The 23,332-nt window shown below is 38.7% G+C and overlaps 1 protein-coding gene and 1 non-coding gene across 2 annotated transcripts in view; both read right to left on the reverse strand.

Moving 5' to 3' along the window:
* LOC145782209 (acetyl-coenzyme A thioesterase-like) overlaps positions 1-23,332 on the reverse strand; it is a 69,419-nt gene that overhangs the window by 12,592 nt on the left and 33,495 nt on the right. The window contains exons 7-11 of the mRNA XM_082593980.1: positions 17,872-18,086; positions 17,654-17,761; positions 9,297-9,416; positions 1,806-1,947; positions 1,360-1,563 (exon numbers count right to left, since the gene is read on the reverse strand). Of these exons, the coding sequence (XP_082450106.1) occupies positions 1,360-1,563; positions 1,806-1,947; positions 9,297-9,416; positions 17,654-17,761; positions 17,872-18,086 (789 nt within the window). The remainder of the gene's footprint in view (positions 1-1,359; positions 1,564-1,805; positions 1,948-9,296; positions 9,417-17,653; positions 17,762-17,871; positions 18,087-23,332) is intronic.
* On the reverse strand, positions 12,298-12,400 carry LOC145782636 (U6 spliceosomal RNA). Its single transcript, XR_014290864.1, has one exon. It is a non-coding gene; the product is annotated as a U6 spliceosomal RNA (small nuclear RNA).

Below are 23,332 nucleotides of genomic sequence, written 5' to 3' on the forward strand. Positions count from 1 at the left end.
CTCATCTCGAGAAGCTCAGGAACTGAGTAGGGGTTCAACCTTGTTGTTACGATTTTCGACCAATCATGTTTTTCAACAATTGGTAACATGAGATGCGTATTTGCTTGAAGACAAATCAAATCAACATAAAAATGCAAACAAATCGGAGCGATTCCGATGCGCAAGGTTTTCGAGGGTTTTGCCTTTTAGTTTTCCTTTCCGTGTAGGCTACCGGTTTTTGTTACCTATTGATTTCAACAATGTAGTTTGGGTGGATGCCAGCGTGCTTCAAATTTGACTGAGGCCGATCTGCTCTGGCTGATAAAAATCAGTAGGGCTAGTACAAGTAGTAGGAATAAACTGTTACTAACCAAATAGTGAACTTGATTTTGCAGTGACGAGAATTCAAAATCAGTGAACAGTTAAAGCAGCATTCCTCCGAGGAAAGCATTGCGAGGCATATTCAAGATAACGTCAACCATCTTAGAATCAATATCAGGAAATGCAGATCTCGTTGAAACAACGTGAGAAAGAGTCTTTCTAGAGAAGAAGATCTTAACCTATTTTGGCCCTGGCCCAACTTTTGTCTGAGAAATCTTAGCCCTCACCAAAACCACTATGCCTATATCTTGTAAAAGCATCTGTTTTTTTGCTAAGCCACTGCAATGCTTACTATGTGATATGAACCATAAATGCACAAAAATTATTGAAATTTGTTGCTGTACTCATTAATAATTGCCAATGGGAGCTCGCGCTTGATGCAGGTTACATATTTGCTTGATTCGATGTTTCAGTTTAGTCAGTTTCAGTCTGAAATCACCACGTTCGGTCCTTCCTAATCCGTCTATCCTAATCTGTCTATCCTAATCCGTCTATCCAAATCCGTCTATCCTAATCCGTCTATCCTAATCTGTCCATCCTAATCCGTCTATCCTAATCCGTCTATCCTAATCCGTCTATCTTAATCCGTCTATCCTAATCCGTCTATCCTAATCCAAACAACATTAAACCCACATTTGACTTAAAAAGATGAAGTTCTTTGGATTTGCTGATATGTTTGTGATGGCATAACCAGCTAAGACTAGCATGAACAACTGATCTGTCCTAAAACAATGATCTTTTATTCCATCACATTTTTGTTTAATTGATTGATTGAATCTTTATCCTCGGACTGGGAAAGGAAAGCTTCTTGCAGAGCTTAAACCAGGCATTTTCGCTTACTTGTAGAGGCTTTGAACAGCTGACGCAGGCCTGGTCACCGAGATTAATAGAGCGAAGTTTCAGATATTTTAAGTCTTGTTGAAATTGAAATGTTGTTGAAATGCAATACTGAAAAACAAACTGAACTGCAACGGCCGAGAAAACGAGCCAAGCACTTACGTTGTTGGACCATGAGAGCAGTCGCCATCCGGTGAAGGACGACAGATTGGACAGTGCCTTGACATTCCCGTAACAGAGGTAGAGGGAGTTAGTTTGGTTCCAAGGCACCGCAATCGCTTCCTCGAAGCGCTGGGAGAGGATGGAGCGACGATCTAGACGCATCTTCCTCCGAGCAATGGCCTCCATCACTCTCCGGTCTCCTTCCTGAAAAAAACACATGATGGTGATATTGAGAAATTACTGAAGAAAAACATGTCAACTAACCTACAGATGCCATGCAATGATGATGCACAGTTGGCTTAGATGGCTAATCAAACCCAAATTTATTCTGGAGACAACGACATAAATCGCCATTCGACAGTACAAGGCGAAATGTAGACAAATGCGCTGACATCGCAGGAAAACTGTTTTCAAACATACAAACAGCAATTCGCAGTGGCGATTACCAGCAATTCCGGAATGAATCCAGGCAGTCTTGCTGATTCTCCTTGTACGTCATAAGTGAGGAAGGCGCTGTTGATATGGCGACGCGGGCCGATCCTACCCACTTCGTACCGGTAAGCCTCCACACGAACGCCAACCTCCACACTGACAAGACAAATCAATATAATACATCTTTGATACATCTTTTGCGTTTAGAACGAACAGAAGCTTTATAGTGGCGGTTTGTAAATGTAGGTGATGTTGACATGAGTGAGCTCAACAGACAGCGCTTCGATGTCCTTCAGATTGAGCTTTGATGTCCTTCAGATTGAGCTTTGATGTTGATTGCACAATCAGTCCTTCTCTGACAAACATGGCGCTGCCATGTTTTTCATGCGGCCTTTCAATAACATTTTTCATGCCGTCCACCTGAGGTCTTGGATCGTTTTCCCCTCGGTGAGTTTCTTGAAGGCAGAGAACATCACAGTGGTGATCTCTGCACAATTTGGAAATTAGAGCTTGCTTGGGTGCGAATACCCCTTCAGCATTGAGAGATATTATGGTCAACAGCTTTATAGTAACATGCAGTAACTTACTGTAAAAGCAAATTGAATGCACGTAGATTGTATGTACGTTGAGCACAATTTACGCAATAATAATGTAAAATATGTAACTCTTTCCAACTGCATCCCGGAGGTAGTCTCACCATGCAGTCATAATCTTGGCGAAAAATAAACAGAACTAAAATGAGTAAAATCTAAGTTCGTAGATCACAAAAATCCTTGCTATTTTAAATTGAACATGAAATATTGCACCAAAAGTGATATACCAAATGGAGGGACTACCTCCAGGATGCAGTTGGAAAATCTTACATATATTGCATTATTATTGCCGAAATTGTGCTAAAAGAGTCGTAAACAAAAATTCAGTCAACAGAAAAACCACAGATACAATCTAGACTTCTAGAGTCTCATGTTGCCCTAATGCACTGTCCCACTTTGCCCCTAATACAGCTGTCCCACTTTGCCCCAAAGTATAGCCTTTAGAAAATAACATCTCTGCTGAAACCTGTAAAGTTTTAGGTAAAAGTTGATTTTGTTACAAACAAATACTGTCTCAATGTCTAAGATAAAAACAAAGCTACCAACAAATTCGCTTATGCTAACGAATGTGGTAGCTACTTTTCCATCTCTTTCTTATAACAAACCACATTTTACTTCCCCACGACACGCATTGTGCTCTGCTAGTCGCCATTTTTCCACAGCAAATACAGTTTATAGTTGCCTAACTAGTGCTTCCAGTTCAGTAGCGCACCCAGAAGTTTTTTTAGGGGGGGGGCTAATTCAGAAATGTCGGCCGAGTGATTTGCGACAATGGTACTGTAACAGTGACAATAGGGCAATGCCTATCCCTTTGATTACCATTTAAAGGCACTCACGGCTCACAACCCACCGGCTGCCGATACATCAAGATTCGTTCTCTCAATCAGATTAGAAGTTGGCCTAGTGAACCCCATGCTACTAGCACCATCAGCATCCTCATCCCTACATCCACTCTCGCAACCTTCTATAGATCTCGACTTTTTCGTCATGTATGACAAAATAGAATTAGCTTTCCGTTTGCCAACACAAATAAGTGCGAAAACAACAACTAGCACGAAAACAGTTTGAAACAAAACACTAATTTTGTAAACAGTAAATTTAATGTGGACATTTTTCCTACTTAAAAAACATTCAAAATTAGTTCGTATTTTCAATTAAAGTCCCAGACGCTTTCGTCTCTCTGCTCAAATGTCGTATAGGCCTACAGTTTTACACCATTACGGGAGCATCTGAATTTTAGAGAGTTAACCCTATTGTAGCGACACGGGGTTTAATGAGGACGCCCCACTTTAGTAGTGAAATATTTCTCAAAAGGAAATATGCTGGAATTTCTTAAGTTTTAGTTTTTGTTCTTTTCGAATTTTTTAAACCTACACTGGTCATTTTTTTACCTTCCTGCCCTTCACAATAAAGCATTTCGTCTCAGGTGGCTAGACATTTTCGTGCAATGCTAGGTATATATAATTTAATGTAAAACAATGAAAACTGTTAATACTACAAAAAGTGCTCAATGCTAAGCAAAGCAGAGCGAATTAAATCAAATATAGTAATAACTATGTTTAATTTAATGTAAATGCAATATAAATGTTACTGCAATTACTTTGAAATGTAAAAACGCCCAAAAATGCCTTATATTTATGAGCAAAAGTAATTTTTTGTTTAGTTTAGCATTACTTTATGCTATAATTGAAAACTTTCAATTTTGAAGCTATTTTTGGGAAAGCAGAATAAAAACCGACTTTCTGACGTCTTTTCATCTCAAACACTTTATTTCAATAAATTTGTTGGGTAAAAGTTTAATTTCTATACGCACAATACACATTGCTATTATCTTGTAAAATATTTTGGCTCTCTGATTTTCATAGCTCCCGTTATTAGCGATTAATTAGCCCGGAGGCTAAAATAGCCCGCCCGTGACGTGCTTTCCGCGTACGAAAACAGCTCGTATTATAATAGGGTTGAAAAAAGGTAGGCTACCATCAAAGACCATGCCATGGAGTGTCCTTTTTGCATAGATCAAAAATTCTCTGCTGACTCATTTAAAATTTTACGCAAAGGCAAATCCCAATTTGACACCAAAATTCAAGAAGCACTGTTAACGCTACAACCCAAATTCAAACAAACATTTATTTGCTGGAGGCGCATCCATTCTGCTTAACATTTACTTGATATATCACGTTCCCTGTGGTGCATATGTGCATATTTTTTTGTAGTTATTTAGCCTACAGTATGTTGTTGCCTTTTCCTAATGTAAATTTACCTTCAAGAAGTTGAAATTTATTGCATTTTTTAATTAACTTATTTTCAGATTTCTGATGAAGGCTTAAAGTTAAGCCGTAAACGTTCGACTGTTAAAACTATTTGTGAATATGTAAAATATATTGCTATAATGCTCAACCCTGTTGTATTGTTGTGTCTTATTCATATCTAACCTGTAAGCAAATGGTATAGCTTAAATGGGGAACATAGAAAAACTTCATTTTTTGTGGCGGGTTTGGGGGGGGCTTGAGCCCCTTAGCCCCATGCTGGGTGCGCTACTGTTCCAGTTAGAGGTAGCCAAAGAGTACAAAACGTGAGAAATCGTAATGTCCCGCTTTGCCCGGTCTTCCCCTACGCTCTCTTAAAACTAATTTGATACTTCGCAGGTTTACGGTTGGAACATTCACATAACCTTCTAAGCTTTCGTGCCACACAGTTTGGAAACCTCTGGACTAGACCAAAGTTGAATTAATTACAGTTTTCAGTTCAGTTACATTACAATCACATTTTTCTGAAATATTTGAATTATAATGCGGAAGCTTCAGTGTGCCAATCTCGGTGTCCAGCCCTGGACCAAGAGCGTCTACAAGTACATGAAACTACCAGGAATAACCAATCAAAGGCTTTGTCAATTCGAGGATAAAGATTCAAAACCAACCAAACATTCTTTGCAGAAAGGCATTTAGTTTTTTGATACAATTTCCTTCAACTTATTACTGTGAAGTAGCATTTTTGCTGATATTTATGAAAACTAATGTCATTTATAAGTTTAGTTGTTTGCGTAACGCAAACCAGACATACCTACATTAGTAAGCTACGTCAACGAATTAACTAAAGCCGAGGAGCATCTAACATAAATTCAACAACCAAAAGCGAAATTAAAGAACACATTGCCTCTTGTGTAGTGTGTACCAATAATGTTTCAATAAACCACTTTAAAATCATCTCTCAAAGCAGAACGGAATACCAAATGAAAATTATAGAGGCCCTGAGTATCAAGCGGAATAATCCGTCTGCAAACGGTAGCCACTCTAACATGACAAAATTCTGCCACAGCCACTGAAAAATCGAACCAACCACCCAATCGTATGCTACGTTTTCCGTGACGTGAAAAAGCGCAGAAAGCAGATGATACAAAGCAAATTAAGAGATGGTTTCGCCGTCAGATGCTTGGCTTAAGGTTAGGGAGTAGTTATTTCGATGATAACGGTTCAATTTCCACACCTACTATTACTATTTTTTCTTCTGTAATTACCAAAAGCCTCTTTCCAGCAAATGAAAGCAATATTATGCAACAAGAACATATCTTTCGCAACCAGATTCAGAGTTTTGAAGTGTTACATTTATCCAATTTTTTAAATATAATTTAGAAACCTGGACAGTGGACGTTTACCAAATCCATTAATAAAAGAATAAATGGGTTTGAAATGTGGGCAACCAACAACCAAAATAACAACCAACAACCAAAAGTGCAATTAAAGAGCACATCGCCTCTTGTGAAACGTGCACTGACAATGTCTCGATCGACCAATTTAAAATCATCTCTCGAGGCAAATCTGAATTTCAGACTAAGATCATGGAAGCCTTAAGAATCAAACGTAATAATCCGTCTCTCAACCGGCGGTTATTCGCCTGTGGCTCATCGTTCCTCTTGTGTGTGTTCTAATTGTTTGTCAAATGCCTGTAGTTTACACCTCATGTGATCTGTTTCCATCGTATAATTTACTTGTAATTCCTGTGTCACTCGTTCAGTTTGTGCTTTTCAGTCTGGAGTGTCGTTAGTATACATAGTTACAGTTATAATGCAAAGTCAAATTTACCTTACAATTTTCATTTTAAACAAATCAACAGCTTTTTTTCCCTAAAGTCTGAACCTTAATTCATTTGTCCAGGCAAACACTCACAATAATATTTCAATAAATTTAAAATTTAATTTATGTCGTGGAACCGGTTTTCGTTCATTAGAACTCTTCAGCACAACTGGATCGAAACAAAATTACTTGAAACAAAAATTAGCCTACAAAATTAATAGATGTCACTGTCAGCATAACTGTACCAAAACGAACGAAAATTTACATACGGTATTAATTAGATAAAATGTTCATGTCTTCCATGTCTTCCAATGAACATTTTATCTAATTAATACCGTATGTAAATTTTCGTTCGTTTTGGTACAGTTATGCTGACAGTGACATCTATTAATTTTGTAGGCTAATTTTTGTTTCAAGTAATTTTGTTTCGATCCAGTTGTGCTGAAGAGTTCTAATGAACGAAAACCGGTTCCACGACATAAATTAAATTTTAAATTTATTGAAATATTATTGTGAGTGTTTGCCTGGACAAATGAATTAAGGTTCAGACTTTAGGGAAAAAAAGCTGTTGATTTGTTTTCTTAGTGATATGCTTTCTGTATTAGGTAGATCGCCCATTTGAGGAAGTGTCATAGTACCAGATCACCTTTTCCAGTTAGTTCTTCCCACTTTTGAATTTTCATTTTATTTATATTGCAGATATGTAATTCCTGATGAGGACACATGTACGTGTCGAAAACGTTTGAGTTTATTTTAATTATGTTATATTTGTGTATGTAATACATCATGTTAAACCCGCTGAAGTTACTTTGTTTTATTTCTCTATGGTTAAACCAACAAACCGACAAAACTAACACCAACATACGCCTAATGCACAAAGCAAATAACAGAGAATCTTGGAAACTTTTCATGCAAGAGGCAGTCAATGCTTGTAATTAAATGCAACAATAAAAGAAGAATTACCAAACAAAGTTCAAACCAAGAATCAATTCTCTGACAGAGTGCTAGAAGGATGACAATTGGACAGTACCAGTGGCGTATTCTCCATGCATGCAAGGCATGCACTGCATGCCTTACAAATTCTCATGAAATCAAAAATCTTTCAGAAACAACGAATTTATGCGTAGAAATTTAAAATGTTAATAGCAGAACCACCTCGCTTTCTTAATGTTAATATTCGAAACAACTGCTCGTTTTCAAAATTTGGCAACTTTGCTGACCTTGGCAACCCTGCATGCTGAGAAGAGCTCAGCATGCGTTGATAATACAATTTGCCTATTCGCCACTCTTTTACAGCACCGTCGCGCAAGTGGAACCAAGGCATGCAGATTTGAAATTGCATGCAAAACAAAAATCACGATCTCAAGACCAGGGTTGCCAGATTGGTCTTTTCAAGGCCAAAGTTCAGAAATTCCGGGTTTTTAAAAAGTGTTTGGCCGGACTATTTTTGTTTGGACGCTTGGTCTTTTTTAGTTTTCCGATTGGCATTTGTTTGGCCTTTTTTCTTTTGGTCCTCATAGTTTAAGTCCTTGCGGTTTTCTACTGTAAATAGTATGATATAGCCTACTTGAGACCTAAGCACAGTAGTTTAAAAGATCATCAAGAAAATGGGTCGGGTGTATGCTGAAGGCCATACACCACTGCATAGCGCTTCAAGTCTGCCTTCCTGCAATGCAGAATAAAGATATAAAATTAAGACATTGGATTCATGGTGCGTTCCAAACCTCATTTTTTGCAAAACAGCTCAAACAATTATCAGCTAAGTAAGGCTCAGATTGCAAGAAAAGCTATAAAACCTAAGGCAAATTTTCAAAAATTTCCTGGGGGGGCATGCCCCCAGACCCCCCTACACTGGCTATGACCCTCCTTCCACTGCATGCTTACGAAAATCAACCAGAATACGCCACTGGACAGTAGCCTCTTATAACATGTTCTGATTGGTTGGCGGTCTCATTGCAATCATTGGGGTCTGGCAAGAAGTTCATCATGTTAAAGTAGTTTCCCTTCAAACAGGCAATTGTTGGCCTTGTTGTCTTTTTCTATGCGGTTTGCTTCTATTTCATTTGCTTCCCGCAGCACATGTATCTTACATCTCATGGGACCTGTTTCTGGCTCTGTTTTACTTGTTATTATTCTTGTAGGCCTACCACTTGTTGAGTTTCTGCTGTTCGGTTTTGAACTATCGTTTGTAGTTAATGCCTTGAACCATGGCTACCTGGGGCCTGATTTGTCATATTTTAATTATCCTTACCGTACCGAGATTGACAAAGTGAAATTTTCGGATTGTTAAAGTCTTATTGCTGGGGAATTATTCCATCCACTAGGTGCCGCTTAATAGAGAGCAGTCCTGAAACGCGTTGCTCATGCGCACACCTCGAGAGTCGAACCAGCACCGCTTGATCTTGAAGCTTCTTCGTTCACGAAGTCACGCGCTAACCAGCTGAGCTATCGGGGCAAATTTTTAGTAAAATTATTAGGGCGTGCCTAAATTATAAACGACCAATTGCTATACTACAGTGGCTTAATAAAGGGCCACTGGTTTATTAGGAAGCGGAAGTGACACAAAATTACAATATCCTTTAAGCACGAGGCCCAGGACCAATGGACCATGCAAAAGTATCTATACATCAAAACTAAACAACATACAACAGGCAGCACAAATATATTTTAACAAGTATTTTTCTATATTAATAGAGCAGAGATGAGCCACCTTAATGGGCGGGTACAAATGGGCTGATAAATTTTACAGTATGCTTTCTCTGTTTGCGTCAAAAAGTACAGCCAGTACGCTCACAATACACCTGTGTGTAGCACAAACCTCTAGCTAGGTTACTGCACTGACCTGTTTTGAAAAACGTTGTTAACGATTGACTGTAATATAATCCGGTCACCGACTGTGCTTGAAGCTCGAAAGTAAACCATGTCGACGGATCGCAATGTCGCCACCCCGTGGCAGAAGTGACTAAAAGTGAATTTAAAGAATAAAATTTCAGCTAATTATCAGCAATGCCAACAAAATGTGGTTAAATGTTAGTATGTGTACACTGTCAAGTGAGTTTCAATAATTAAATGGGAAGTTCATTACTAGTGACACAGAATCACAGACCTACTGCCCCCACAATATCCTGGCAGCGTAAACTGTCTAACACCGAATCGTTTATTCTTTTGTGATGATGATCACCATAGGCGTCGATTTTTTTCTTAGAAGAGAGAAATTCTGGGTGGGCGAGACTTTTCAAACAGATTTCATTGAATGTGTATGTTTGCAAATTCGCAATGGTTCAGTCTTCAAAATGAGCATATTTTTACTTCGGCAAAAACGTTGCCGAGGCCAAACGGCAAAATTTGAAATTGCCTCGGCAATTACTGTGAATATTTAGTAGGAAAAGATTGTACTAAAACATGTAAAACGAGAAGCGAAAAATATACTCGAGTAGTCTATTACGAACGCATTGTTTGATTTGTTGTGATGTAATAATACCAAAAGTAGTGATAAAGCGAGCAGCGCGATACGCACGCTGTTATGGTAATTCACGTTAAAAAACTCACGGGGAGGGGAAAGTAAGTTAATTTTGGGTTGATTCAACGTTCGAGTCAGCACAAGTCGATTTAATTTTTCCGGCGGGTTATATTGCGTAACAACAATGCCCAATAAGAAATTTACGTTTGTTTTACGCTAATTCGACATGTAGCGACGTTGAATTATCATAAAATAACGTTAATTGCTCAACCAGGTACAGGTGACATATTAATAGCTCCCTGCGAGATCGCCTCGATTTATGTAAGCTTGTTATAAGCCAACATAATTTCGGCACAATTGGGACACTGCGAGCAACACAAAGCCTGTTTGATAAAGAACTAGTCAGAATCGGTATCATCAGATGCTGTATCAGCTGGACGAGATAACGGAAAGCGAGGCGCAACAAGGAGTAGATGCTTACAATAAATTGACGTCTATTGGGAGTTAAATCAATGCAAATAGGGTGATATTTTTATAAAAGATTCTCCCAGCTGGGCACGTGTCTAAGCGCGGGCAAAGTAGGAAGTAACCCAAACAAAACATCCAGCAATAGTAAGATTGAATCAAATTCCTAGTCTGGTGTAGTCTAAGAAAATTAGTTTTTTCTTGTAATCTTGTGGTCCTTACAATCACCTCGGCAATTGCCTACGCTAATTTCGAAAAGTGTGGTTAGTCTTTCTCACAAAGACTGCGTTTAGCCTCACTGCAGCAATTAAGCTTTAATAGGTTGGATGTTTTCTTTCTTGCATCTTGCGATCTTATGAGCGCTGCTAAACTAAACAAACTTCTTTTATGTTTTGCTTTGCGACCTAAAAAGCGCGTAACTCGTGATTTGTTATCTTTAAAGTGGCGCCTTCGGATTTGCCGCATTTTGATTTGTAAAAGTGATTGTTTTAGTACGTCTTTAGTTTGTATCGGTTATTTTATTGTCATGTTCATTATGATGTCATATTCACATTCCCTTACGCTGACCGGGAACTGAAGTTTGATTGTGACGTAACGAAACTGAGACCATTCGGAGAAAAAATCAAACGTGGCTTTCGCTCACCAGGAATTGCCAGCTGTGGCAGTTGCCGTAGCAACAACAATGCAGTGAGTACCGCATTTTTTCCACGCAGCGTTGTTGCGGAATTGCTTTGTTCTGTCGGATACCTAGCGAGAGACATAGCGTAAAACAAGAAGTTGCGCTGCAGTTGGTTGGATAGTCCAGCGTTTAAGAAAAACGGAAATAATTGTAACGAACACTTCATAAGTGTCATGAAAACAGGGTGGGCGAAACATATTTTGCCCACCCTCGTTTCACGGCAGGGTGGGCGTCGCCCACCCGGCCCACCCTATTTCGACGCCTATGATGATCACTGATTAATTGTCACAATTGTTTCTATCTTTTACATGTAAAAAGACTAGAAAGATTGATGACTTAGTTTATTGAGATATTGTTGTGTTTTATATAATAAAAATGAAGTAAGTAAGGTTTGCACTGACCAATAAACGATCGACATACAAAGCGTAGTGAAAATAATTATAGCTAACCAAGTAAGTGAAAATCCATTTACCTCTTGATACTTACTGAGTGTACAAAAACAACGCAATATATAGCAAGAAATTCAAGGCATGTAACTAAAAAACGTGGTACAGAACGCTAATTGATTACGACAAACGCTGAAGGTGATTATGCAGTGACGCTGGTCACGAGTTACATGATATCAACGTAAATTAAATGGCGACTATAACAGATATCAAATGTTAAACAGTCAAATAGTTCTATTTGTGAGATAACAGGTCGTCAGCTTGAACTGACGAATGGTTTACTACATGATGTCACCAAATGGCGGCCCGCGGGCCGCATGCGGCCCGCGGAAGGTATCAGCGTACAAGTATAACCAAAAATACTTTTCTTGAGGAGTTAATGAGCACGAAGGCAAAAATACTTTCCGAGAAGCATATTTTCGGTTTGCATACGATTCCACCAACCGACCAATCAGATTATAGTTCTAGGTGGGGGTTGCTTAAAGTTATTCCAATGCGATGTCCAGCCACATTGTCCCAGTGGTTGATTAAAACGTCTGTTTTCGAATTTCAAAATTGTCTGTGAGCATAGGGTTGCTTATTTTATGTTTGCAAATGTCATGCGTTTCACCGTTATTGTGTTTCACGAGCAGTGTTCTCTTTATGCAAGTTTTTGTTGGAAAATTAGGTCGGTGTGCCAACTCAATTTATAATAGATTGGCAAAATATTATATATAAATTTAAGGACTTTTTCCGATTGTATTATGAAAATATTTAGCTTAGTAGGCTACTGCAAAAGTTTTTTTTTTTTAAAAGAAATATGGAACGCTTCACGATTTTGCGTGTCATCCTTGCGCAGGGGCCATGCTAATCTTCTCTGTATCGTTCCAATTTTAGTATTGCCGAAGCATATACTGCCGAAGCAAGTCCTCCAAAATGTTGTTAATCAAAAATTCTTGACACGCTGATAAGCACCGCAAGTGACAGTTAACAATAATCAAAGAAAAACGGTGTTATAGACTCTCACAAAAAGGATGAAAACCAGCTCATTGCTTTTTTAGAGGGAAGACTGTTCAAGAATTACGATTTTTCGGTGATTTCGACAAGCGTTTGTTTCATGGTGCCTAGTTTCTTTTTCCCTGTTATTGGAGCCCATTTTTCGCTGATATGTTTGCAGGTCACTATTGTTGCCTATGTTGCGATGTGTCAAACATTTCCTTGTTTACTGAAATTGTTAATTGCAAGATATCTTTTGTGAAGCGAAGTGACAACTCCACTCTTGCTTGGCGATGAATATGCTGATTGTTTTGTTTGTTGTATCCAGGTTTACACCTGGTAGGCCTAGTTGAAGATTTAGATTAAGCGGACGGGAAGGCAAGGAAGCCAATCTGGGTACGAAATGCGTTCTTTTCTAGCATAAGAGTCAACCTACCTAACATTTTATTAGTGCGGCCCGCCACAGCTTTCCTTAGTGCCAAAGTGGCCCGCATGCAAAAAAGGTTGGTGACCCCTGGTTTACTACTTCCAACACGGAAAGAAATCAAATTCTTGATCTTCATCCCGAAACATAGAGTCGACCAGTTGTCTGCAGCGACTCTTTCATATCTCTCTATTGTTGGCATCTTCAATTTTTAGGCTTCTTTAGTCATGTCATCTTTCACTGTGTCATCTCACGTTTTCTTCGGTCTTTGTTTTCTCATTTTTCCTGTCGCTACCTTATTCCAAACTCGCTTTGTGAGGTTGTTCTCATTCATTGGTTCAAGATGTCCAACCCATCTCTGACGGTGACCACGCAAGTACTCTTCAATATTCTCAACATCAGTCCACTCTCTCAATACATCATTTTTAATTTTGTCAAGAAGTGTCTTGCCACACATCATACGAACCATCCTCATCTCTGTCGTTTGCATTCCCCTAATATCTGTCCTCTTCATCGCCCAACGTTCACTTCCATAACACATCACGCTTGCTACACACGCCTTGTATAACCTTTCTTTTAATCTGCGAGAAAGCATTCTGCTACAAAGTGTGCCTGACAAACCTTAAAACTTTTTCCAACCCGCACGTATCTTTGATTGGACAAAGCTGTACACTTACCTGGCTATCCATCACCTGTCCTGAAATCTGAACACTCTTGTCTCACACGAAAGAAGAAAAATGAGCATTTAATGTGGTTGTCGGAAAGCTGCAAGATAAGATAAGAGAGACGCCTTAAATCTGGGCTTCCCGATTGGGGGTGCTCGCACCCCCTGGGGGTGCGAGAATCCACCGAGGAAGAAGAGCTATACCGTATATAGAGATGGATTTTGTTTAACGAGGGAGATGGTGATCATCTCTCAGAGCATTGTATGTTGGCCTATACAGCACAATGCACAACAACAAGAAACTACCACCCGACAAGTTGCTGATTACAAAAAGGCTGTGGTCCGAACGTCACGTGATTTGTAGCGGGAGAATGCGATAATATTGTGTCAGCAATTTGCTCATTATATGCAATTGTTGCTCATTGTTGGCAATTGACATTCCAGAGGTGATGAATACTCATTGTATTCTTCGTCGTCAAGCTCTTGTACCAAAGACTTTGCCCGTTACTCTGAAAAATGTGATGGATTCGTGTGTTAAAATTGTAAATTATACTCGAGGAAGAGCTTTGAATCACAGTTTGTTTAAAGCATTTTGCAGTGATCTTGATGATGGTGCTTATGTTCTGCTGTTTCATATAGAAGTCAGGTGGCTCTCCAGAGGTAAGGTTTTGAAAAGGTTTTTTGAGCGCAGTATGGAAATTGAACAGTTTCTGCGAAAACGAAAAAATGCTCTTGTGCATACTTTTGAATATCCTAACTTTGCTCCTATGTTGGCATACCTGGCGGATGCTTTCCAACATCTAAATCAGTGCTCTTCAACCTTTTTTGGTTTGGTGAACCCTTAAATTTGTTGTGACGAACTCATGCACCCTGTTTACTTAAAAGGTAAACTGAGGTAAAAGCGATATAAAAAAATCATTATTTAATGACTGTTTTGTTGTTGCACATTATTAACTAACAACTCAAACCGAGGTATGATATCTTTTTCAATTGCTCCCCTCATCTTGGCGGTTGCATTCACTGTTTTATGTGAAATATCAGCAAATCTACATAACACAATGAGTTGAGCTTCTAAAGATATATCAGTTGTTTCGTCTAACTGGATGGCAAACGAAGGCGCTTCCTTCAACTTTTGTATCAACTGATCCTCCAAGTCTGTTGATATACTTTGACATCGGCGGTAAACTGTGGTATCATACAGAGAAATTTTTGAAACTCTATCAACTGCTTCTTTACCACCATGAATCAAATCTGCTGCTACTTTAAGACATGGTAATACTACTGATTCTAGCTCTGTATAAGGACGTTTGCTTTTAAGAACAACATGAGCCATCTTGAACGAAGCTAACACAATGTTTTACTCTGTTTGCCTATCATTTGCAATTCAAAGGATCTTTGTTGCTTACGAATTGATGATAACTGTGACTCAAAAAACTCCTTGGACTTGTACTGGTGTTCATCATCATCATCATAATCCATCGTCGGTTTGTTCCCCACTAGTGGGGGTGGCCGATTGTTTCCGCGCAGCAATTGTCTTAACCCTTTTCTCCATTTCACCCTGTCCCTTGCATCTTCCTCCTTCAGTCCGACTTTTTTAGGATGTTGTTTTTGAAGATGCAGCTCGAGTTTGGAAGGAACAAGATTGCAGTTGGCATACTTGACTGCACAAAACAGACAACTAGCCGATGGATACTGATTGTGTTTATCATCTGTTGAAAGATGGAAACCGTACTTCACATAATCCTCATTCCATCTTCTTCGTTTTGGCGTGGACACTGTTTGACTTTTGCGTTTCACATTTCTCCCGCCTTTGCAAGCAATAGACGTCAGAGGAGTTTCAGTTTCCGTTGCACAGCTTTGGCTATCTTCATGCCTTGCACTGCCTTCGTTTTGCTGAAAGACACTACCCTCGCTCGTTGATACAGAAGTTGAAGTTTTCGTAAAATATTTGAATAGAGACATCACAGACAAAATAGTTAACTAAATAATAATATTATACCTAAAAAACAAACATCAAATTAGACATCAACATTTAAAAAAATACAGAGGATTGTAGTAGCATTGCGGTCTATAAATACACAGTCAATATAGTCCTTCAGTTGCTGCAAAATGACTTGAAACCTACATCTTTTTTCTAATATCCTGAAAGTCAAATATTAATGGTTCATTTTTGCTCACAGAAAGTTTTTGTAAAAAGTATCTGTTTAGTGTGACAAGTTTGTGATGCACCCATGTATACCTTTTCGTACTGGTGCACCCCATGCATATTTTGGTGCACCCTAGGGTGCACCGTGCACACCGGTTGAAGAGCACTGATCTAAATGACCTAAATTGTTCGATACCAGGAAAGAATGTGAATATTGTGATTGCTTGTGGCTTGTTGCGTGCTGGAAGATCGTGGAGTGGAGATCTGGAAGAACCGGAAACTTGGATCATCAACTCCTTTGCCTTCAAATTAGAGAAGATGGGAAATGAGAATGAAGATAAGGAACATCTGATAGATATGCAAGTATGCCAATCGACAAAGCTGCTTTATGAGTCCAGCTCACTCGAAACTTTCTGGTGCAGCGTTCAAACTGGGTATCCAACTCTGGCTAAGAAAGCATTGCAAGTTTTGGTTCCATTTGCTACCACTTGGCTGTGTGAATCGGGATTTTCATCTCTACTTTACATGAAAAATAAATACCGCAACGCCCTGGAGCCCGAAAATGATCTGCGCATTGCATTGTCTCACAAGGTTCCACGTTTCGAACAGATAATTGCAAAGAAGAGACAGGAGATCATGATCAAAGATCTTGATTAACGCCATTATGTTCTCAGTCTGTGTTATTTCTATATTTATTCGCTTTTGCATTTTATGAGATTGCGTTGTTGAAGGCTGCCCTTTTTCCTATTCATCAGCCATATGAAGACCGGTGAGCTGCTTTTCTGCGTTGTTTTCGTACGTATTTTGAATTTTTGTCACAGAACCACTCCGCTTCAAAACAGAGGGTGCGAGATTGACTTCATCAAGGAAAAGATTGACTTCATCAATCCCATGGGGTGTGGGGTGATAAACGAACCTGGAAGCCCTGCCTTAAATGGTTGGGTAACATCGCTAAGAGAGACGAAGATTATGTCGAAAGAAGGATAAGACAACTGGGAGTTGGTAACAGAAAACGAGGAGGGCCGAGAATAAAATGGAGAGTTTATGTGACAGAAGATATGGAAGTAGTGGGAGTGTAGGGAAGATGCTGCAGACAGAGTGATGTGGAGGACTGCAATCTGCACTGGCAACACCACTTGAAATGGGAATAAAGTCAGAAGAATATAATCAAGTCAACAAACGAGAACAATAGACCAAGCAACAATATTTTAAACTCTTCCTTTTGATTAATTTGTCACTTTGTATCGAATGCTTGATTATTGAAAAACTTATTGAAAGCTTGATTTATTTAGGATAAAACTAAATTTAAAAATGTTTTCAGTTTCCTTTTGATTAATTTGTCACTTTGTATTGACCAAACGATTTTTTTTTTTCATGATTTCAAAGTTTTGACGCACATTTTAGTCACAATGCTGCAAAACGGATCAGTAAACAGGTTTAAAATTCTTCACCATGAAAATTTTATAGCCGTTGTTGTACTAAATACACACAAAGTGACAAAGGCTATGGCTAGTTTAGTTACATTATCAATGTTATGATAATGCTCCAGAGAAGGTTTTAAACCAAATACAACATAAGCAATATTTCAAACAACCAAAATTCACATATAAGCAAACAAGAAGTCAGTATTCTTGTCAGTGTATTTTTATCTATAACACGAGGACGTCCAAAAAGACCATGGAAAGAACAGGTAAAGAAGAAGATTCAATGGATAGAATGAGATGGAGAATAGGAGAGAAGGCAATTGCCGCAAGGAAGGAATCGGCCACCCCCACTAGTGGGAACACAACCTAATTTGAATGATGATGAACAGTTCCTCAAATGAGTACGCCTACAGGGCAACCGAAACTAACTTTTACAGTATAACACAAAGAAGTGCTGCAAAAAGCTTTGACTGTGTTGACTTTCCTACTGATTTTCAGAAATATCTTGTCACGTACCTTGCCGATATCGAAGCTACGTTCTCCATCCACGCCATAATTTGTCCTCCAAATGTGTTGCCATGGTGATTGGCATGAGGGGGAAGAACCAGCTCGACACTTTCCACTCTGAAAAAAAAAAAAACTACCCCAGTGGTTTTAAATAGACAACTAGTCTACAGTTACTGTATAAAGTACAAGTGAACAACAGAAGGAAACCAACATGCTACAGGTTCTACCTTGTGCTTTCGCCGTCCACCATGTCAATGGATGAAATATTCAATTTGGAGCAGCGCACGGACGGTTCAGCAACCTCCCTAGGGCTCACTGTGTTCTTTGAGCATATGGAAGATTTTTTGGATGCCCCAGATTTCATTGAAGCTTTCTTGGCGGAATGGGCACTTGGTTGTTCATCCATCAGCAACTTCAAAGTCTTAGCGTAACCAATCCGAACCTGCACACCGGCGTTGCAGTCACAACAAGCCACGACAACAGTGAACTCAAAACACTGCAACAGTCTGTTGCAGCATAACAATGCAGGCAGTTGCCACAACAACAAAGGATTGAACAACAGACCAACATTTTAAAAACTTTTTTCGTCACAAAACACCAAACATAATGCCAGTGTAGGCTAAGTACGATATCGCTTTATTCTGAAATATAAACACACTGTATTTTCTTCACTTTTGCTACAGAAACTTGAGAATTAAAGCTCAATAGCCTAAACAATGTCGGTCCATACAACTACGACATTTTCTTTGCTTTATAACAGTGGTCCTTAACCTTTTATTAGACAAGCCTCCCTTTAGTAACAATAATTATTACATGCTTTACTTGGCAGTGGGGTCAAAGTTCAAAATAGATTGGATTTCCAGGTTTTCCTCTACATCTGGAAACTATTTCATCATTTTGGCTTTCAAGACATTCAGATGAGTTGTTGCATAATCTGTGCGCTCAAACTTATCATCTGCGAGTGTAGCATCTAACCTCGTTACTAAGTTAAGTTACTGACCTAAGTTAAGTTACTAAGTTAAGTTACTGACCATCTAACCTAAGTTACTGAAGCTCACTGAATTTCTTTGTTCAACTTGACTCTTCCAGAGGTAGAGCTTAAATAGCAAAGTTTTAAGTTGCATGTTTCTTTGGACAACCTTCGAACACTCGTGTGAAAAAGCGAGGTAGACTAATTAGGTTGCGATCAGATTTCATGTCTTCACACTTACATAGACGATTGAAAAGACGACTGCAAAGAGCTCCAGCTTTATGAACTCACATCGTAAAAAAATGGTAGGCTACAGAACATCTAACCACTGCAAACCGCAAAAAGACTAAATTTGTTGCAGAGCACGCGCTTCTCATGAGAAGTGACTGATGCCCCCAAAAGGACGTGTCCCCCGGTTAAGAACCACTCCTCTATAATTTAAGAGATTGGAAAAAGCTGGCAACGATAAACCTTTTTGTAGAATGATGTTCCCATTTTTATTATAAATGTGGTTCCCAAAATAAAACTTTAGATATCGTGCGAATAAGTGAATTCCAGACTAGTTTAAAAATTTTTTTTTTTAAAGTTTGAAGTCTTACCCTGCCAAAGAGTTCTATTTACTATAAGAAAACATTATCTAAAATAGTTCTAAAAATGTTAACGTGTAGAAGTGCCACAAACCCACAAAAGTCTTCCCATTTTGAGAAAAATATCGAGAGTTTCAAATGCTAATACAGTATTTTCAAAACCACTCAAGCAAACCCATTCATGTTTGGGTTAATCGTGATAGGAAAGAGGAGCATAAAGTTGTAAAGTTACAAAGTAAATATGATGTGGTGTTGTAGATGTCTTGTCGTCACGACATACTTGGATTGAATGATTAAAAGGTGATCATATTATATGTGCAACACAAGTCTAATTAGTCCAGTTCTCCAAATGTTTACAAGCATTATTGGGAATTCATCGAGCAAGACACGTTGAAAGATCTTTCAACAGATGTGGCAGCAGCAAGCTGAACAGATGGCATCAAGGTATGATTAAATATGTTCCAAACATTTTCTTCCTATGGTTCTGGAATTGTTTCTTGGAATATCTTTTTCTCTAAACATCTGAGTGCTTGACAGAGTTAGGCTACAATATCTCTTGCAATTTGTTTCCTGACATTGCAAAAACTTCCCAGAGACACTCAAGCCAAATATAACTAAACTGCAGCAATGAGTAGACACCTACCATAAACCTCTACTACCCACAAACTCCATAAATACTCACGATAGCTATACGTGCGATGATCGTTTGGTTCACTAACACTTTAACATCAAAATTAATCCGCATTTTTCTTGCGTGACGCACTGGGAAGCAAAATTCGTCCTTTTATATTGTTTCAACGTTTCTATACAGTAAATCAGTATAAAAACCAATACTGGTTGCATTGTTTCACTTAGTTTTAAATTCTTATCAGTAAGTGTCGCGCTGTTTATCGCCGGGGTATTGGAACAGCAACTGTATTGTATCAGTCTCCACATTGTTAGTTTACAGAGCTAACCACTATCAAATTGACATATCTTTTAATAGGAAAAGGTTTGGAAAGCTATAAACACTGCACGGCAATTATTTTACTTTTTAATGAGCAAAAATTGTGTCCAAAACAAAACCTTGATTTTATTTAGCGTCTGCTTTATTTTTATTTTGGCAGCAATATAACGGATTCAATATAATTATTCTAGAATAGATTCGAATCCTCAACTATTCGAAAATACCCATCCCCAGGCACAAACAAATCGCAGATCTGGTTCGCTGGTTCGACTCTCGGGGTGTGGGCTTGAGCAACGCATTTTAAGAACAACACCTACGTATAGTAGCACCTAGTGGATGGATTAATTTACAGTCAACCAATGTAAATAAGCCTGCGTCTGTGGTTTGAAGTCTTTACAAGTGTGCAAAACTTCCAGAAATAACCCATCAGAGGCTCTCTCAATCCGCGTATAAAAATTTAAACCAATCAAATTTTTCCTATCAAAAGGAACCTAAACGTAAAACAGAAATATCGGCATTTGAAATTATAGACATTTTCATCAAAATTAGGAAAAGGAATTAAGGCCCCGATCGAGCGAAAATGGAAGACGAGATACTCTAGTTTCACTGTTGTTTGGGATCATCAGTAGTGCATATGCAAGACAAAATGAAAATATAAAGTCGATTTTCACTTGCCATGCGTTTACAGGTCGCTTCATTTCATTTAACACCATGCTTTCTTTGACATCTACAAAGCACTAAATGAAATACATGGCATAGCAGCACTGAATGAAGCTACCCTGACCCAGTTTCTCGCCGCCAGGCTCTAAAGTTTGAATAAACCGTTTTATAGGAGTGGAGAAGATGTTATCTTTGGCTCTTAAGATAGACCAGTATAATAAACTGTCAGTATAATAAATAGTCATTAGCATCGCAGAACGCAATGGCATTAACAAGGATTTCTCAGGCTATTTGTAAATTCTTTTTTTTCGTGGACAGTCTGGACACCAATCATCTTCCACATTAATTTTTTTCGTTCAACCAGTTTTGATTGATTGATTGAATCTTTATCCTCGGACTTGGAAAGCTTCTTGCAGAGCTTAATCCTGGCAGTTTCCCATACTTGTAGAGGCTTTGAACCACTGACGCAGGCCCGGTGACCGAGATTGACAGAGTGAAGTTTCCGATTGTTGAAGTCTTGTTGCTAGGGAATTATTCCATCCATTAGATGCCGCTGAATGGAGAGCAGTCCTTAACGTGCGTTGCTCAAGCGCACAATAGTAGTAATATCCAGTTATGAAAAGCAAAGATTACTCGGAACGTCGTCATTTTTATCCAAGTGAATACAATTATCGCTGTAAACGCACTTTTAAAGAACTGTTTTTTGATTAAGATATTTTTCAACTTAATGGTATCTATGAATAATAATCGTGTTTTTATTTGCGCCCATTGCGATAACATACAGTAGGCCTACACTGCGATCACAGATGCGATACAACAGATAGCGCAGGCCCTTAGGGGAATCTTTAGGCTAAACGTGTTACACGTTGTTTTTTTTGCATATTTTTGCGGTTGGTCAACCCAAGTTTGATTTTAGTGGGTGCCGCAACTTTTTGGGTCACGTGATCACCACCAAATCGGGGATTTTCCCAGAAATCACGTTTCAGCTCTTTTTACGGCATTTTTGTGCAATTACATATTTGATTTTTTCACATTTTAACTTAAAAAGCACATACAAATAAGTGAGACAAAATAAACACAAAATAACTTGATTTATGACGTCATTATGACGTCATCACATTTTTTGCTTTTTTAATCTATTTTGGTCGTTTGCTGTTGGTTTGAAGTAGTTTGGAGTACCGGTTACTAAAACCATTTCAAAATTCCTAAAAGTAGTTTCGTCATGATTGCATCTTTTATGACGTCATCATTACATTATTAAGACTAGACAACTTGAAATTCAGAAACCAAAAGTAAGTTTATTCCGAAAAAAGCGATCAAATACTCTCATTATTGGCCTAAGTTTTGCAAATGTTTAAAATTTTACAATTGCAAGCAATAACAATAATTCCAGTACAGTATGACGCAATAACGACGTCATCAAGGGTAAGCTTATAACCAGAAGAGCAGCTACCAGGGGTGAGTTTCCCTTTTAGTCATGCCATTTTAAAATTTAAAATAATAGGTAATTATGATCTACAAATCAAATTAATACACGACACCAGATGATGCAATGTCAGAGTTCTTTTTCTAAAGACGAAACAGTATCACAGATTGTGATAGCATAAAACAAAGGTAAAGAAGTGCAAATCATCAGAGATTGAGGTAAAGATGAAACAATGTCATGGATTGGAATGAAGTGAGTTTTTTCTCCACCTCCAAATTCAACTCATAGTTTACAGAGTTCTAACTTGTCAAAACACGAAATTGAAATAATTACCACATCAGTATCTACTGTTTTGACTATGGCATCGGATTCATGTTTCACATGGAGGAATATACGGGTTCTTCGTGAACACACGAGGAAATCTCAGACATGTCCAATGTTTGATTGCTAAGAGCTGTATCTAACGATGTAACAACAATCGTAGACAAGTTTGGATCGGCTGAAGTTATCACAGCTTGTTGAACCAGTTGATATAACGCAGTTTTGTTGCTGTCATTTCTCAAAAACTCAGACCAGTTGAGAGGAAGACGAGTATTACTTGTGACAGCCACGTAACATCTCTAGACCCTCGCCTGTTTCTTGCAGAAGATAAGCCTCAAATAGCTACCGCCATCACAGAACATGCCAGCAGTGTGATGTCAGGCGATTATGAAGTAGTGAAAGAATCTACCTTGAAAACCGATCATTACGTCCTTGATGGAGGGTTCTTGTTGCATCGAGTGCCATGGGAAGCTGGAGACAGTTATGGGTCTATTGCGCAGTCGTATGCAGATTTTACCATTCGTCATTATCGCTTAGCAACGGTGGTCTTTGATGGATATGGCGGTCCGTCTATCAAAGACAATACCCATCAAAGACGCGGCATGAACGTTCACCCGGTTGTTCACTTTACTGTAGACACCGAGTTCATTGGAAAGAAGGAGCAGTTCTTATCTCGAGCTTCCAACAAAGAAAGATTAATTTCTGCTCAACTGAGGAATAGAAGCTGCAATGTGATCAACGCACCAAGTGATGCAGATGTGGACATCGTCAAGACGGC

Source organism: Aplidium turbinatum, chromosome 13, assembly GCF_918807975.1.
Source record: "Aplidium turbinatum chromosome 13, kaAplTurb1.1, whole genome shotgun sequence".
NCBI lineage: Eukaryota > Metazoa > Chordata > Ascidiacea > Aplousobranchia > Polyclinidae > Aplidium > Aplidium turbinatum.